This window comes from Lissotriton vulgaris, chromosome 5 (assembly GCF_964263255.1).
Source record: "Lissotriton vulgaris chromosome 5, aLisVul1.2, whole genome shotgun sequence".
NCBI classification, from domain to species: domain Eukaryota; kingdom Metazoa; phylum Chordata; class Amphibia; order Caudata; family Salamandridae; genus Lissotriton; species Lissotriton vulgaris.
The window spans coordinates 1,191,636,478-1,191,656,150 of NC_141693.1; the positions used below are offsets into that span (position 1 = coordinate 1,191,636,478).

The 19,673-nt window shown below is 44.3% G+C and overlaps 1 protein-coding gene across 1 annotated transcript in view; it reads right to left on the bottom strand.

Annotated features, from left to right (window-relative positions):
* Window positions 1-8,040: 8,040 nt before the first annotated feature.
* LOC147712250 (scavenger receptor cysteine-rich domain-containing protein DMBT1-like) overlaps window positions 8,041-19,673 on the bottom strand; it is a 426,380-nt gene continuing 414,747 nt past the window's right edge. The window contains exon 12 of the mRNA XM_086922980.1: window positions 8,041-8,972. Coding sequence (XP_086779106.1) covers window positions 8,965-8,972 — 8 coding nt within the window. The 3' untranslated portion in view covers window positions 8,041-8,964. The remainder of the gene's footprint in view (window positions 8,973-19,673) is intronic.

Below are 19,673 nucleotides of genomic sequence, written 5' to 3' on the forward strand. Positions count from 1 at the left end.
GGACTGGAGGACAAGAAGGCACTGGTCACTGTCGCCTGGACGCTGCAATATATGAATATACACGCGCAAATGAAACACCAAAATGGCGGCGCCCAGTACTGCTAAATGACTCGCCAGCGCTGAGCCGTTTGTAGCAGAGACTATGTGCGGACAGGATTGTGCTACAGGCTACCGACGAATATGCTGCACATATTATGTACACTTTGCACAGTATAAACACGGTTTTGAGTGGATACCGTGAGAAATGCTGTTTAAATGCGCAGTCACAAAACACTGCTCTGCATGCTGATCGTGCTACCACCCATCTGAGCTGTATCTCACGTGCCCAGATACACGGAGTGCTCCACGCCCCTTCTCACCAAAGACATAGTGACCAGATTAACGGCGCAAAGCGCGCGACATGTCTCATCGTGGCGTGGAAATAAAAACACAAAAACACCTACTGCCTTCAACTGCACTTGCCGGTAATGCGATGCAGCACATGCGGAGCAGCTCCCCTGATTAATGGTGACAGCCACTCTGGAATATGAGATGATTGCGTGAAGGAGTAACACTATCACAGCGCCAGCAAGTAAAATACGAGGCCACAGACAAAGTTGGGGCAATATAGCAATATACATAGCAGTGTCGACCAGCGCGACACGCGCTGTGCTGTAGTCGCAACGCTCGACTCCTCCACGGGATGCGCAGTTCTGACCACGGTTGCGCAACATCTTCCAGTCGAAGACTACAGTGTGCTAGCACAAGCACAAGCACTACGTGGGATATAACAGGACCAACACTGACCTCGGATTGGCGCTCAGTTACTGATCTGCAGGACTTGCGATCAGGAATCAATAGAGACCACTGCCACACCAACACCACGCGCACCAGACACTCCATAACATGGGGAAGCCTGACAAGCAGCAACCAAAAATCAGCTTTGAACAACGACGGCCAACTAGAAATTTACAAACGCACTCGGACACCGAAGTTGAAACGGAACGCACCCCACCAAAAGGTATGGAGGCTATGCTGAAGGCGATCCAGGAAAGCCTGCAGGATATGCACGGCAAGATGGACCACTTAACAACACGCATGGACACCATGGCAACCAAAGTCGATCGACTTGGCGAAAGATTGGACGAGGCAGAAACCAGAATTTCTGCGGTAGAGGATGAGTCCCGTGCCAGCACCTCTAAATGCACCGGTTTCGAGAAGATTCTAGAGGTTATCAAATCTAAGTCCGAGGATTTGGAAGCGAGATCGCGCTGAAACAACGTACGCATAGCAGGCGTACCAGAATCGACAAATATTGGCAACATGGAGGCATACGTGGAGGAAATGTGCCTATCCCTGTTTGGCAAGGACAAACTATCCCACGTTATCATTGTTGAGCGAGCACATAGAACACTGGCACCAAGACCCCTCCGGGCACGCCACCAAGACCGATTGTAGCCTGCATATTAAATTACCGTGACAGAGATGCGATATTGCGAATGGCACGCGAACAGAAGGATATTCAGTACCAATCCAACAAACTCGAATTTTACCCTGACTACACACAAGCAGTCCAACAAGCTCGCCGAGAATTCAATGGAGCAAAAGCTAAACTACGCGAACTCCAAGTGGAATATGCCATGCTCTACCCAGCTCGACTGAAAGTGACATGGGAGGGTAAGGCGACTCTTTTCACCTCTCCAAAGGTGGCGAACGACTTCATAAAGAAAATTGCAAGCCACCGTAAGGACCGTAATCGTCAGCAACAATCGCAAGAAGACTGCTAACAGTAGGTGGTATACTCCGTCCTATGTCTTGCATTTGCTAGGATGAAATGACACTAACTTTCCAGTACAAGTAAGTGGACGCGACCGCACCACACATGGGTAAAAGCCTAACTGTATTTTATGGAGGTCTCTTATAGAGTGGGCCAGACCCCCTAACGTATATCTTGTGATATCTGAACTGGATTAATGGTACGGCTACTTCTGTTATACACACATGATAAGATTTTTCAACAGTGCCAGAACCCTAGCTAGACAAGGAAGTGGGGATCACTTGCTCTCACATGGTATAATAAGAGGTAGGCTGTGAACTGTCACTGTTTATGGCTGGACTACCCACATGCATCAAGGAAAAATCTGGGCATTAACATTACCTGCGTATCGCTAGGGTTTCGGAATGGAGCATTGACCAGTTAAAGTACACATCTGTCAGGAATACTAAATGAAACCCACCTATAGGTGCACCCAGATTGTAGTTGGTGATGCGGGACTGGATCTCCCTCTCCTCCATGGGGGGGGGGGGGGGGGAGGAGACCCGCTCCCCCCATTTCTATGTACGGACAGGCCTTACACACTGCAGGTTTCTCGCATGATGGGGAGAGGTGCCATGAAGATTAATGATGTATATACACGTGAACTGTCAGGCTGTTGTCAAACTGTGGCCAAACACTTACCCACACACAAGAGTGAGCACAGACTACAGGCCCTGTGACTCCACGGCGTTCCTGAGGCGGGGCGATTGCTGCACATTGTGTGTTCACATACGACAAGCATCTGATGACTGTATGCAATATTTTGACCGTCCACATCCGATAGACCGGATGGTGATGTGAAGTCCAGGCAGACCCCCACACGGGTGTTCCCCGACAAAGTTAAACACAAATGGGTTGTTCATCGAGGGTATGGCATCAGCAGAATTGGGCTGCTGTTGTGGGGCAGGGGGTGGTTGGGGGGACTGTTATTGTTATTTATAGATCGGTCTGCTTGAGATACATTGCCTATGCTCAGCCAAACCACTTCAATCACTATGAGCATGTACCTTTAATATGAAAATGCGTCACATATTTGCTTGTCTGGATAGGTGGCATATCGACATTGTCATCTTTCAGGAAACGCATGAATCACCACATTCGCACGCACAAGTGGGGAGACGATGGGCCGAATCCATATATTGTTCTAAATATTCATCCTATGCTAGAGGAGTTTCTATTTTAGTGAAAAAGGCATGAACTTTAGAGTGGACACAACCACACTAGACACTGATGGTAGATATGTGATAGTGCGGGGGAAAATACGTGGCAGACAGATGACACTAGTAAATACTTATGGGCCAAACACAGACACACCCGAGTTCTTCCGAGAAATCTGGCGACACCTACATACCCCTTCCGATCAGATACTGCTATGGGGAGGCGAGTTTAATATTGCACTAGATGATGCAGTCGACAGATCAGGAAACACGACGGAACACCACACACGAGCCAGGACCGAATTGCTAGATATTATATCTGATCTGTACCTGAATGACATCTGGAGGTTACGACACCGAAGCGACACACACATCCACACCTCACGCAAGTTGGTCAAGAATCGATTACTGGCTGGGATCAAGTGACACATTGTTATGGACACACGACATACAACACTTACCCAAGACACTATCGGATCATAACCCTGTCAAACTGTCACTAAGCATTCCAAATTATGTACCTCCACCTTACAGTTGGCGTTTCAACAATGGTGCACTAACAGACCCCCTATACGTAGACACCATTGGAAAAGCGATAAAAGAATACTTCCGACTTAATGCAGATACCACGGAAGATACAGGACTATTGTGGGAAGCGTTCAAGGCGACTGTGAGGGGGGTGTGTATAAGCACAACAGCTGGCATCCTCAGGGACATCAGGACACAACTTTCACGTTGCAAATCCACACTTCGGACCTTAGAACGCCAATGTGAACAGACCCCAACACCAAATATTCAGAGTAACATTAGAACTACACTTACGGAGCACCAAACATATGCCGCAGATGAGATTAAATACTTAAGCAAAAAACATGTGGCTAGATCGTATGGGGAGGGTGGTCGACCAGGTAGAGCTCTAGCTGCTAAAATATGCACTGGTCAAAAATAACACATTATCACTCAGATCATGGGAGCTGACGGACTAACACATACTGATCAAGCAGGCATTCTACAAAGCTTCGTACACACTTACCAAGACTTATATACATCACGCCCAGTGGCCCCACAGCGTGAGATACTGCAATATTTAGATGATATCGCAATTGCTTGGCTCTCTGACGACCAACGACGATACCTGACCCAACCATTAACAAAAGAGGAACTTACTGAAATCATAGCCTCCCTGCCAAATGGTAAAGCTCCGGGGCCAGATGGATTCACATGTGAATTCTATAAAACATTCAGCGATATACTATCGCCATATCTTGTTGATATGTTCGGTGAAGCACTAGAAGCCCAAATCCTTCCGGCAACTCTGCGAGAGGCTATGATAATAGCATTGCTGAAACCAGGCAAAGACCCTGACGCTTGCAGTTCCTACCGTCCCCTGTCGTTAATAAACGTGGATTCCAAAATAATAGCCAAAGTCCTTGCCACACGTTTACAACCTCTTATGTCCTCCCTAGTGCTCCCAGATCAGTCAGGATTTATCCCCTCTAGGAACACCACTCACAATACCAGAACACTCTTTGCCACAGCACACTACCTCACACCGTCCGCTAAAGCAGCAGCAATCCTTCTAGACGCTGCAAAAGCGTTTGACTCCATTGAATGGTCCTACCTGATAACGGTTCTGCATAGGATGGGTTTTCCGCGACTATTCATTCAATGGATACAATTGCTATACGCCAAACCGACAGCGAGAATCAAAATTAATGGTTATGTATCAGAGACCATTAGTATTGAAAGGGGAACGAGACAAGGATGCCCTTTATCCCCCCTACTATTTGCCCTAGTGCTAGAGCCCCTAGCCTGCATAGTGAGACAGAAGCACCATCACTTGGCAATCCAATTCCCGAATAGACCATTACACATATCACTATATGCAGATGACATGTTATTGTACGTCAAAGACCCGGCCGTAAACTTGGACCCGCTCCTAAGAGTATACATCAAATTTGGGGGACTATCAGGCCTACAAATCAACTGGGATAAATCTGCTATATTCCCACTGACTGACTCCACACGACAGCACGTGACTGAATATCCACTGGAGTGGCAAACGGACCCCGTCCGATATCTGGGCGTTTGGTTCCACCGTGACCCAGAGGTGGTCATCAGAGCTAATTATGGAAGGGCACTTGACGCGCTCGAAGATAAAATAGCAAGGTGGATCCAGCTCCCACTGTCACTAGCTGATAGAATGGCAATAGTGAAGATGGTGATACTCCCTAAGCTGCTCTACCTTTTTAATAACATCCCGATCCAAACCCCAAGAGAGGTGTTTAAACGCATTAAGTTGATGGTGCTGAAGCTGATCTGGGCGGGCAAACAGGCGCGGATCAAGCTAGAAACGTTAACGCTACCCATTCACAGGGGAGGATGGGGGGTGCCTGATTTTTGGTTATATTACCTCTGCGCCCAAGCCCAATTTGCCACGCACTGGTACCACACATGTAGCGGTTGAGGAGGGTGATGCAGTTCCAATCCCGCTGGATGCTATAATTACGCATACCAGGCCTCCACTTCATGAACACGACATAAACACAATAGATACCACGAACTCAGCTTGGAGATCTCTAGGCCGCATGATGCATAAACTGCCACTCTATGCTCCAGCACTACCTCTACATCACCATCTGCAACTCTCTGTCACTAGGGAAGAAGTAGGAATGAACCTGCTAAAACAAGTGGGCATGTACACGATGGGTGACGTCTATAAAGATAGAGAGCGACTTAGCCTTTATCCAGAATCAGTCACTGCTCTTTCGTTTCACATTTCACAGGCTTAAAGGGGCGCTGAGGCAGCATTACCCGACTTTCCCTAATGAGCCGCCAACAATGGACACACTGCAATTGTTGATCACCTCCACTGACACGTCACATCTGGTCTCGCGACTATATGTGCAAGCACAGACGGAATTGGTCCACGGGGCAACCAAAGCTCAAGACAAATGGAATTACATACTAGACACACATCTCACGGAGAAAGAATGGGAAACATCCTGCACACTCACAAAAATGCTCACACCAAATGGAAATTTAAGGATAATCCATTTCAAATATATACATCAAGCATATTATACACCAGCTCAACTATGCAAATATGGATTACGAGAGGAAGCACGATGTACGAGGTGTGGTCAGGACCAAGCTGATTTTATACACTTAGCCTGGAACTGTGCAAAAATACAGGCCTATTGGGTGGAAGTGGTGGAAAGATTAACTGCAATGGTGGGAGTACAAATTGCGTGCACGGCTTCGTGCTGTCTTTTGGGAATATTACACAATGTGAAAGCAACGAAGCGTAAATTCTGTGTCATAGCGTTACTATTAGCCAAACGCAGAGTTTCTATGTGCTGGGACAGCCCAAACACTCCCCTGATACAACAGTGGATGACGTACATGTCATATTGCAAGGACACTTTGCACACATATGAGGAGTCCCTTCCCCTGAGATCTAGACCTAGAGACTACTGGTCCTATTTCTCGACATACCTAAATGTGCAAGATGAGGATTAAAGGTCACACGGTGCTTTTGCTTGTGCTTGTTAAATAGCATGAGTAGTGCTAACATGAGGTTTCACCCACGTTGAAACTATGCTTGGTGGGGCTGGGTATGGAATGTGGTAGTGGACAGATCTGGTTATGTTATGAACTGTTATTCAAATAAAACTATAAAAACTAAGACCAACTGATTTTGAAAACGCGGCCGGCCCACAGTGGTTGTAGGCGACTTGCTGTGTACTTGCAAAACTGTTGTACATACCATTTGATCACTTTTCCTTCATATGACAGTAACAGCACGCTGCCGGCCTACTCAGGGTTGTGGGCACTAAGCTGTGTATAACATGCGCATACCAACAATAAAGGTCTTACCAAAAAAAAAAAAAAGAAAGTGGGTGAAGCTTCTTGATAGGTTCTTTGAAATGCATGGAATTTTGTGATTCCCCTGCTCCGGATCCAAACTTGCTGCAGTGACAGTGTGGGGTCATTGGACCCTCTGTGTGAAGGCAAAGCACAGGTTATTCAATTGCAACTGGGGCTGTGCTCAGCTCTGCCCCCATCCTGCCAGCAAATTGCCCATTTAGGCACACCTAAACCCTGTATTTGTGTGACTGTTTGGGAGGAATTCACAAAGTCTAACTGTCAGCTACAGCCCTTCCTGTGACCAAGACAGGCTGCAGACACAAAGTGCTAAGGATAGGAATATAGCAGCTTCCTAAAAGTGACATTTTTAAGATTGTAATGAAAATCTGACATTACCATTAAGGAGGGTTTATCACAACAATTTCACATACAATTTCAAAGATACCAAACATGTTATGACCACCCGCTCCCAATTAGGAATCACAGTGTGTGAAATGCAATAAGGAATCCCCAATGTTATCCTAATAGGAAGATAGGCACATTTCCTAATGGCAGTTCAAAAAGTGCAAGGTGTAACTGCAGTTTACACGTAAGTTCACATTCACTATTTCTGAAATAAAACAGCGACTGTTGTTTCTTAACATTCGATGCAAGGACAAATCCATATGGTTTTTTAGTTTGCATCCTCACTTTTTGAACAGCCTTTAGGAAATATGTGTTTTGTCCCTTGTCACTGTCTATAAATACCGGATATAAATCAGATCAAGTGGTGACTATATAGTATTTGCATATGACTAAGACTCAGTGGAGTTGAAACTCGTTAAGCTAATTCCTCTGCCGGAATAAAGGAATTTTCAACTAAGCACAGTGGTAGGGCTGATTACGCATACCAAGAGGTGGAATGTGATTTTCTTGTGATAAATATGGTATGCCAATTTACAAGAGAAGTACATTTAATATGCCTCTCAAGAGTAAGCCAAACATAACATGTTTTGGCAGACACATTAGCGTTGTTTGGCGCTATATAGTCCAAAAGCCACCAAAGAGAAAGTTAAACACTAAAAATGAAGGTAAATAGGTAAAATGTTCGAAGAAGTCCACCCTAAAGCTTAGAGATCTAACACTTACAGCTATTACTGTCCAATCAGATCTAGACCTTGATAAGTGGTCTTAAGAACTCATGCAGGAAATCGTAAAACAGACTGTACAGCATTGATAGTAATAATCTGTGTTTATTCCTTACTGTTTACAGTAACTGCAACAATAATGTCCCATCAGGAGAGCAACAAAATCACAGTGGAAAAGGGCTTAAGCACCCCGAAATTTAGGCAGACATAAAGAGGCCGAGAATTCTAAGCGGCTTTGTTCAGGATCAGTGCTGCAAGGTCTATGCTGGGACGCTAAACCCACGATTCATCGGTCAAAATAGTGCCAGGACAACTAGATTGAACCCAAGATAATAGTTCCAGAATCTTTTCTGTACCTGCAGCCTAGCAGGTTCTACTTCGAGAAAGTGACTAGGCAGACATATAGATCAACGAGGAGAATGCTTCAGAGGAAGGAGCTTAGGATAGGGGTTTAATCTGTAAAGCCTGCAGGGCTAGGAATGAGTCAGTTAAATGTCAACTTGTTTCTGAAATGTCAGTACAAGCTGGGAAACAGCATGTCAGAATTTAAGAGCCTGTTAGGGTTGGGCAATAACCGGTACACATCATGTTTGAGAAGGGGAAACACACTTGGATTGATGCCGGACAAGCATATAAAAGGCCTGTAGGGATAGAACAGAAGTAGTCCAAAGGGTTGTCTATCTGTCATGTTACCAACTTTGACAAGCACTTCAGCCTTTCAGGTGCACCATCCTTTATGGAAAGCTACTGATTATGTACATATATTTAAGCTGGTAAGGAGACAAACTAAGTATACAGAGGAGGACAATCACTGAAAAGATAAAATATAAAAAAACAGTGAAGACAAGATATGTGAATGCGTAATTTGACAAATCAATCTTCTGGCTTCCAGGTGGCGATCCATTTGGTGTTCCTCATTAAGGAGTGGACTCCAGTTTACAGGTGCAGCAGTCTGGGGATGCACTTTAACTGTCACCTCACTGACTACAAAGACAGCATATCCCCTTCTCCTACATTATTTCTCTGTGGAGACAATAAGAGATTAGTGTGTTTATTTATATTTATGTGTATATTCATATTATGATCCATCTATCAGATATGCATTTCTAGAAAACTGCTTAAAAGTTATGGGAACACAAATAAAGCACAAAGAACAAAACATCTTCGAACTTTTATCAGATACCTTCTCTGTTATTTTCTGATAACTCCAGCTCATATCTCACTCTACACCTCATATAACTTTTCTCTTAATTTCTCTTTCTCAAATGCACTTGATCCCCATGTCCCATACTCAGATCTGTCACTCCCCCATTTCATTCATAGGCTATCTCTTTTTCACCTCCTAATTCTCTGTCACATTACAATTTTCATGCGCTCTCACTCACACTGATAAATGTTTTATGATGGCTTTGTTACTTTATTTTGCTACCACCAAAGCAAATCTTGATAGACATTTTTCAAACGTACACTAGTGAAAAGAATTTAGAATTCCACAATGCAGATATATTAGACTAGAGACCATGCTGAGAATGTTCTTATAACAGAATATTTGCAGAATTGTACATAACCAATCTGACACAGTTTTGAATGACTCTACAGCCTAGACGTAGATATCATTTTTGGCAATCATATTAGTTTATTGGTATTCACACTCTTCTCCGTGAATTATTTTCAAATATGAAAGAGAGATTTCTGCATGTCAAGGAAAGGAGTAAATCCAACATCCACGCTGTGAATGTGAAAGGAGCATCACAAAGGTTGGAGACCATTTCTGAGTGGTTTCTCCATGGGTGAAAAAAATTCAGTTAATCTACTGGCCTGCTGAATAGATGGACCTAAGGATCAGTTGATGGATATCAAGAGCTTCAAGGTTAGCATGGAGGAAAGACGTATGGCATACAGTTGGTTTGAAGTGTTCAAAGTTACAGATATTCATGTAAATAAGGCAAATTCAATGCAGGCCACAGTCAATATCAGTCTAGTTCCAGGAGGGCATCAGAGAACACTGGGTTGTGTCACAGACACAAGTGAGTGGAATTAGGCAAGAAAGTCTAGAATGGCAAGCAGTCTTAGAATCATTAGTTTTCTAAGGTTACATAGTCTTTACTGTGGAGTTCAGTAAAGTGATGTTGTATGCCACTGCTAGCTCTCTGCCATACCTAGTTCAGGAGGCACCAACTCTGTATCACATATCTCTTCAAGAATTTTGTAGAGCACTCCATTCCCTAGTCCAGAAGAACCTGGGGCTGGGAAAAATTGGAAGTATTGGGTCTTAACTTTATAGGGATTTTCCAAACAGGGGGTGTTGATCAACTGTCTGGATTTTGGATGAATCCTTTTCAAATTTAATTTTCTGGTTGCAATGAAGGCACAACCTTTTTGCAAGGCAATGACTTTCACAGAAGATTGTGTAAATGCAGCCTCCAAGCAGGGGTATTTAATCGATGGGACCAATGAGGTGGAAAGATCCTGTGCTTGACTATCATCAGTGTTTCTGAATTAACACTAAGCGAACGATAAAAAGGCCAGCTGTGCTTAGAAGCTACCCAACCTCTACCAACAGACTATACTGGCTCTTCCCCCCTTGCCTACCATTAACCAATTGACCTTAAAACTGTGTAGAATTCTACCTTGTGAGCTTACCATTCAACCCCTCACTCAACTGTAGTTGAAAGCCCTGCAACCTTGATGTTTGGGACAGCAATGAAAACCAAGTTAACTCAATGTACCAAATGTTGATCAACGACTGAACTACAAACCTGTACCAAAGACGTGGTTTGTAAAAGAAAAATGAAGGCCTATGCAGACAAGTGACAACATGCAAAAGATATTGTCTTCAATAGGGGCTAACGCGCATTGCTTGTTAGTTGAGGAAATGAAAGTATGATGCTCTTTTCCATGCTGAGCCATTCCACGTCATGACCACCCAAGGACTCATGGCGACTGCCCAATGTTCTGGGAAGTCCATGAGACAAGACTCCTTGCATTACATACATGTTGCTCAATGTTCGTCAGGTGCTAATTTCAACCTAGAGATTGGTTCTCAAAGGACAAGTTACATTTCCTGGACTGCTGTTGATCCTCCATCACCAAAACAGATCATAGACCCTTCTACTGCCTGTTCCCTGTTTCTGAAAATTCGATTGGGACGAGTGATCATTGCACCACGAAGCTTCATCAAAGAGCTATGATTATGTACATATTTGTAAAGAAAATTAAATGTTTTCTTTGATAGAGGGGGAGATGTACTATTGTGTGAGTTAGCAATAAGGGAACCCTTTTGGCTCCCGATGGACTCTGTAGGACTGTGAAATAAGTGTCAGAGCATAGTCAAGTGAAAGCAGGTTTAGAATGTTGAGTTTGCGGTTGCATGCAGAAGAATAAAGACGTCTAATAAGCTCCATGTGTGGCGAAGTCATTGGTGGGTGCTTATGCTGGGGAGGATGCTACAAACAGGCTGCATTGCTGCCATTGCGAGGATCGACACAGACATATCACCTGCATCCTGCATACTCCTCGTTGACAGGATCTTCAACATTAACATAAACCAGACTAAGGTACTTTTACTAGCGGGCAAAGCCTGTTCACTGTAGCTGGCCCGCTCTCCATCGTAGTCAGCCTGAACTCTTGACTTTGCCCCGTCCAGCATGACCAGAAATCCCTTGTTGCCACTTTATGCTTTTTGGCGCTATTTTCATTAATTCTATAAATATCTATATCTTTGGTTTTACTCACTAGAGTGTTGCTGTTTTGGTGTCAAATAATTTAAGAAAATATGTAACTTGGTTTGGGATTTTTGTAGTGTTGTGTTTTCACTTTGTTGCTGTTTGTGTACTGCATAAATACTTTACACATTGCCTGTAAGATTATGCCTGACTGCTTGCATGCAAAGCTACCCAGGGTTAAGCACAGGTTGATAGATAGGGAAGGTGCCCTCAGAAGGAAGTCACACAAAAAGAACAGGTATAATCCATTGATCTTCTTTATTCCCAATATTTTTCTTAAACCGGCACAAAGCCAACGCATTGTGTTCCTTGATGCCAAAAAGAACTTCATCAGGGCTTTAAATTTAAGTGAGGATCAAATATTGTTGCAACCAATAAATGGTATATATCGTCCCGGTGATGGAATCACATCAAGATTAAAAAAGGTGTCAAGGTCAGGCTTCTATTCTTAAATGTAAGTATATAGTGTAAACATTATCCATATTTCAAAACCACAGAAAAAGATCCAGCACTTCACTCACAATCAGAGCAATGGATATATAAATCCTACAGCAATATCTTAAGTATATGTTAATGGTGCAAGCATAATCCATATATAAGGTTCTCAGAAAGTATGGCCCAGCACTTCACTTACAATCAAAGTGATGAAAAAATTAATCCTACAGCAATATCCGTTTTATGCAGCTTTTAGGACAGACGGCATTGTCACTGGCAGCCAAACACAGGTTGATTTAGTGACATCTAGTGGTGCTCACACAATGCTACTCAGCCCTGGCAATGTACCTTTCACTGTTTGCTTGTGCTGTGAGGCACTAGTATGACTCTGATAAAAGATGTGGAAATAACCATGGACGTAGTAGAGTGGACATGAATGCCTTCTGCAGGGTTATTCTTGTCACAGGCAGTGCAGAACTTGGTATGTGGGATGATCCAACGTAAAATGGTGTGTTTGCTAACCTCTTTTCCCTGCTAGAATCTGACAAATCACACAAACTAAGAAGTTAAACAGGACAACTGTGCGTGGGCTTCATTCAGTATGCCATAAAAAATAAGCTAAAACAAGTTTCATAGCCCACTGAGGAACAATAAATGGAGCGTTTGGAAACATGTAAAGTAAACATTTCAGAAAATGCACCACTAAAGGTGATCTGAAGAATGATGTTTGATCTGGGATACACGCACAAGCTGATAAGGCAGCCAGGATGTAGAAAGGTTGCTGGCAGCCAAGGTGGCGACTTCAACTTAAACTCGGAAACAAAATTACCACAACTGGCATCCTTGAATCTCAAAGTGCGCAACTGCAGTATTTAGGGATTGAGATGGAGGACAAATCTCCTGTTTTCAAGGCCATGAAGACTAGGCTGAGGGAACGTGTTCAGATAAATGATCAAGCTCAGAATGCGGGAATCCAAGAAATGTTTCAGACCCCCACCTTCCTTTGAAAAAGGGAGAAGAATCCCTTGCTTATTTCTCCCAAATGCACCTCCTCTCTTGCTCCTTTGTTCAGCATGGCAAGGACCACTGCCTCTAGATTTGAGGAATGCTGCAGATCATATCATTCTCGAAAGAGGAAAGTTTGGTCCAGAAGGAGAAACAGGATGGACAGGGCGTAGCCCTTGCGAATTAACTGGAAGAGTCATTGGACCATTTTAATCATCTCCCAATTGGCAGGAAAGCGGGAGAGCCTGCTTAAAACTGAATGTGGAAGCATAAGGTGGGTGGGACAAGAAGTATTTGAGGCAGCAGACCCAGAAAGGACAGGACCTGCTGCTGCTGATGTTTATGATCGTGACCCTTATATACAACCAGCGATGAAAGAAACATTACATTTGATGAGGAGTTGTGGATCTGTTGAAATGGTTGTCTCTGATGGGATTCCTTCATTCTCAATTAGTCCCAGAATGTTCTGCATTGCTGGTGAAAAATTGTCTCAAAATGTCCAAGCCATCATTGTCCAAATCAGAAAATGGCTTTTTTATGTTTGAGCTAAATTCCAGGAGGTATGGCCATAGCCAACAAGTAGGCATTTCCACAGATAGTGGGATGACTTAAAGCAAAAACCTTCATGCTCATTGTATCTACTTACTTAGACTCCCTGTATAGATGGGCTATAGGGAAGGTTTTGGGGTCATGCTTCCGGGTGAAAGCTGGAGCACCAGCATTCTGGTGACGTGTTTATGGTCAGGAATTTAGGGTCACTTATAGCAAGTCAATGAAAGTTGGCAATTTGTCTGTTGACTGCAGGGTTAAGAGGGGCTTCTCCAAGCAAGCAAGATATGTTCCAGCAATCGCTCATTAAATGGAAGCAAGGATTTAGCAGCTTAAGAAATAAGATGCACGATTTCCATCAAATTGTTAGATTTTTGACTCTTCCAAAGGCAAAGTTAGTTCTGGGGTCTCAGCAACTGTATGCACCACTTTGGAAAAAGAGGGGTACCCTTTCTTTGGGGGGACAGAGGGGTAAGGCACATCTTAATATGACGAAGTATCCAAGTCACTGGCATTTTGTAAGTGAAGATATCTGCCAACCTCATAGTAAGTGGGAGGAAGCAGATTGCCACATTCTGAGTCATCAGCCTCTGTATGGCCATATTCCTATAGGCCATGTGTATGGCATCAGAATCAGACCAAACCACTCCATCCTGGCAAATGGCTGTTCTCTAGGAAGAGTCTGCTCATCAAAACATGCTCTGACCTTCCTTTCAATACCAAAATAATGTTCACTGACTTCATGGATAGGGCCAAATGGCAGATTAAAACTGGCTCAGTAACTGCCTCCTTGGACAGTATTGAAGTGGGTGCGTAGTTGAGGAGAGACCCTTAGGAAGCCACAGCCATCCTGAAGATGTCCAACATGGCCAAAGGTAGGGCTCAATCTGTGTGAGGTCAGCAAATGGAGCAGGGCAATCTAGCTGAATGTTCTGCAGACCTTGAAATAAGCTTTAAGGACGAGGAAGAGATAAGTACTGTGACTCTGAATGGTCCTGGGAATAGAGCGTTTCTTCAACAAAGTTGAAAATGTTTATTGGAAAGCATTCTCTATCAGGATACTGACTTGTAGGAGAAGGTGTCCATTTTGGTGTAGACCAGTGAGGCATGGTCAAATTACAGCTTGGTCCCCCATTCCTCAGTGAACAGGAGTCACATGCTACAGAGTCATTGTTGGAGCTAAGATGCCACATCTAGATATTGTGTGGATCTGATAAAGACATCTACTTGTGGCAGTTATGACAGGTCTTGAACCCTGAAACATTTGCAGGAGACATTTGACATAATCGCAGTCCAAAGCTGAGGCAATTGCATCAGTAAAGTGCTGAGGGAGAGCTCCAGATCATACCTTGGTTACTTCAACATTCACTGAAATACTACCAAGGACCCACTTGTGAACTCTTTCAAATCCTTCCTCCAGGACCTCAACCTCATCCAAGCATGCAACAGTCCGACCCATAAGAAAGGAACCATCCTTGACCGTATCATTGCTAAAGAGAACACTTTAAAAGTTCATTCTATTCTCCCGTGCGCCTAGACTGATCACCAGTAACATATTGTAACATTACATATTTGTAGATAGCACTTTCACCCGTGGGTATCTTGGCACTGAATAACAGATGTTTACTGTTACTTAGCTCATTGGTGCTCATTTTATCGACCTCAGAAGGAGGAGTGACCCTTCTGGGATTTGTAAACGTGACCATCAGATCAAGCACAGGCCCCAATAGTGGATGCATTAGTCCTCTAAGCCAACACTGTGTCACAATCTCCCTAAATATATTAAAGCAATCACCTCCAAGGGACAAACAAAGAAAGCCAAACAATGTATCCATGACACCTGAAACAATAATTCATGCACTATGTCAACTATTATTTATAAAATCCGGCCTCCCATCATGACCGATGCCCAGGACGTCACTGATTACTAGTACAATTTCATGTCCGAAATCACTAATATGCAATCACCTAATATATGCAGGTGCCGTAAAATCCGGCGAGCGTAGTCATGGATGAAATCATATAGTATCACCTGTTAGCACTGCAGACAAAGCTACTGTTGGGTTAACAAAAGTGTCCCTTTCTGCATGAGTAACGCCCACTTTTTGCCTGACATATGACGCACTTTGATTTGGTGTGCCCAGGGTACCTGCCAGTCAAGTTTCAAGCGCCTTTTTTATTTCCCCAAAGCTGTACCTTTGTACCCACAATTAGAAAATCTCCTGCCACAGGAAAGCCCCTTGTAAAATGGACCATGGATACCAAGGACACTGCGACCAGGGAAGGCCTCTAAGGTCACCCTTAAGGGCCCTGAACCTTAGCACCCACACACTGTGATTGTAGGCTGTGTGTTTGGTGGAACAAAAGGGGGTGGTGATGGACGGAGCATCTGAATAAATCAAACACTCACACCCAGTCAAAAGATCTGGGTTTAATCCATCACCGTTCTTTAGCCCACTCTGCCACCCCAGTTCAGACATGGCTATATGCAAATCAGTCTGACCCTGTACCTCATGGGAACAGTCCAGCCCGAACTGCCAAGCCATGTCTTCCCTGGACCGGAAACAGGCTTCCAGGGACCGGTTTCTGGCATTCCAGACAAGGCTTGGCAGTTCGGACTGGACTGTTCCCATGAGGCACAGGGTCAGACTGATTTGCATATAGCCATGTCTGAACTGGGGTGGCAGAGTGGGCTAAAGAACGGTGATGGATTAAATCCAGATCTTTTGACTGGGTGTGAGTGTTTGATTGATTCAGATGCTCCGTCCATCACCACCCCCTTTTGTACCGCTTTTGGCCTCCATAAGTGTGGCAGGGTATGTTCAGGCATGAGTCCCTTGCTCACTTTGCCTCTGGATTCAAGCAAGCCGGACTGAATATGGCTGGAATGTCAGAAACCGGTCCCTGGAAGCTTGTTTCCGGTCCAGGGAAGGCATGGCTTGGCAGTTCGGGCTGGACTGTTCCCATGAGGCACAGGGTCAGACTGATTTGCATATAGCCATGTCTGAACTGGGGTGGCAGAGTGGGCTAAAGAACGGTGATGGATTAAACCCAGATCTTTTGACTGGGTGTGAGTGTTTGATTAATTCAGATGCTCCGTCCATCACCACCCCCTTTGGTACCGCTTTTGGCCGCCAAAAGTGTGGCAGGGTATGCTCAGACGTGAGTCCCTTGCTCACTTTGCCACTGGATTCAAGCAAGCCGGGCTGAAGACAGCTGGAATGCCAGAAACCGGTCCCTGGAAGCTTGCTTCCGGTCCAGGGAAGAGATGGCTTGGCAGTTCGGGCTGGACTGTTCCCATGAGGCACAGGGTCAGACTGATTTGCATATAACCATCTCTGAACTGGGGTGGCAGAGTGGGCTAAAGAACGGTGATGGATTAAACCCAGATCTTTTGACTGGGTGTGAGTGTTTGATTGAATCAGATACTCCGTCCATCACCACCCCCTTTTGTACCGCTTTTGGCTGCCATAAGTGTGGCAGGTATGCTCAGACGTGAGTTCCTTGCTCACTTTGCCACTGGATTCAAGCAAGCCGGGCTGAAGACGGCTTGAATGCCAGAAACCGGTCCTCTGAAGATTGTTTCCCGTCCAGGGAAGGCATGGCTTGGCAGTTCGGGTTGGTCTGTTCCCATGAGGCACAGGGTCAGACTGATTTGCATATAGCCATGTCTGAGCTGGGGTGGCAGAGTGGGCTAAAGAACGGTGATGGATTAAACCCAGATCTTTTGACTGGGTGTGAGTGTTTGATTGGTTCGGATGCTCCGTCCATTGCCACCATCTTTTGTACCGTGTGTTTGGTGGAGAGAAAGGTAAAGAGTCGACATAGCACACATCCTTGAGTGCCATGCCTGCAATCCACTGTCTGAGGCCTAGGTATCAGTTTGTGAACAGAAGGAAGGAGCACGCGAGGAGACTTTTTAGTCCCGAGGCCGGGCAACCTGGAATTTTGAATACAGGAAGTGACGGGGTGCAGCTTCATGATAAACCTAGAAACAGTAAGATTTTTTTATCGTCTGAGGGCCATAGCTCCTGTAGCCAAGACAACACTGAGTGAGGACCAAGTGTAATCATGAGGTTATGTCCCCTGATCGTTACAATTGACTCACCTGGTCCTATATAAACAACAAGAGAAAGATGCTATTGAGGGAAGACGCTTACGCCCCTATTGCCATCTTTAGTATTTTGGCTATACCGAAACGGAAGCTGCTATTGGGGATGAGAAATACCTTTTTTCTATGTACTAACTATCTGATAAATGTGTTGTAAGACATTGAAAAATATTTGTAAGCCTGAAGAAGGTGGTGACCCAAATTATACCACCGAAACTCGTCGCTTTGGTTAAGAAAAGCACCCAAGCAACACCTGGTCTGAGTAGAAAAAAAGGGAAAAAGGAGGAATATTATTAAACATCATCCAAGGGTTAGTAAGAATATTTTTCTATGAACTTGAAGTGAAAACTAAATTCATCTGGTGTTTGATCCCTTTTATAAACTTGATATATTCTCCCATTTTTTTGTGTATGGAATGTTTTTAATACATGTATTGAAGGTACATGTTTTTTAATCTTTTTGTATATATATTGAATCTATATGGATCATAATAATAACAATAATATAGAATTTATATTATGTTTTTGGTCTCAATTTGGTCCTGGTAATTGGGCCGTTAGAGGATGGTTGGAAGTTGTTCTTGTATGCTTTAAAAGGAGTCCAAAGGGATTGGTATTTTTGACAAATGAGGCCTAGGTAAGCCACCCCTCTAGAAGTGTGCACTAGGCCACAGGTGAGGATCCAGTTGCATGTGTACTTCTACAATTTCTAAGTCCATTCTTAGACATTGTAAGTGCAGTAGAGCAATAAAGAGTATATTGTCTGGGAGTTGGTCATTACGAACTCCATAGCTCCATAATGGCTTTACTGAAACCTGGGAAGTTTGGTAGCAAAATTCTCAGCACATTGAATCCACCCTTATGCCAGAGTGGGATTCAATGTAAAAAGCACACTTAAGGTATAGATGACCCTTAAAAATGACCAGCCCTTGTGTGGTTCCTGAATGGCTGCCTGCCTTTAGCCACCACCAGACAGGTTTATGGACCCCTGGGTAGAGAGCCTCCGCCCTCTGGGTTCAGAAACAAAGCCCATACTGGGCAGAGGTGTCATGCCTCCTCCCCCACGATGGGCTGGGTCAACGTCAGGAGAAGCTTAAAAGGCCTGCTGCCTTTGTAAGCTGTCCCAGCATTTTCCTGCCCCCAGCAACTTGCTCCCACCAGCTCTGACCCACACTTTGGGTGGGAGAATGGGCGGGAAAACCGAGCTAGGAGGAGAGACATGGCCACCTTTGCCAACCCCAACCCTCAGACCACCAGACATTGTGGGAATCGTAATGAAGGTATTGCCATTTAAGATCTGTCTTACATGTCTTGATGACTGGATGGAGAATATATGGCATATCGCTAAGTTTATGATTTGTCCCAGGCTTTGCTTTTTAGGTAACCAGGCCTGCCTCAAGCAAGTCTAATGATTAGAAGTAATAATCGTTCCAGAACCTGCCTTGTGTTGCTGTAGACAACCTCTTGCCTTGTACATGTCTCTTTCCATAAGCGTGCTCGGAACCATTGCTTCCTGCATTCTATGTGAAACAGTGCCTCCACCTATGAGCTACATCATTTTTAGCGAGTATACATTGCATCCTTAAGAATAAGGGGCTAGTGTTAGACCCCCCTCCTCCTCTAGCAGAACATCAAGGAAGCGAGCCCAATATGGAACATACTTGCTTTCTTACTAGGACCAGAAGGAAGGAGTGTGATGAAACTTCACTTCTAGTGTTACGGGTGAAGGAGACATTGTGAATGAATATGCCTCTGCAATCAAAATGCTTGCTGCACGTTTTCTAAGAAACAAAATGTCATTATAGTACGGCATACATTTTACATGAGACATCAACTTCCAAGGGAATCTACTTAGACATGTGTAACTGCAATAAGAGTCCTTGCGGTGTCACAAGACTAA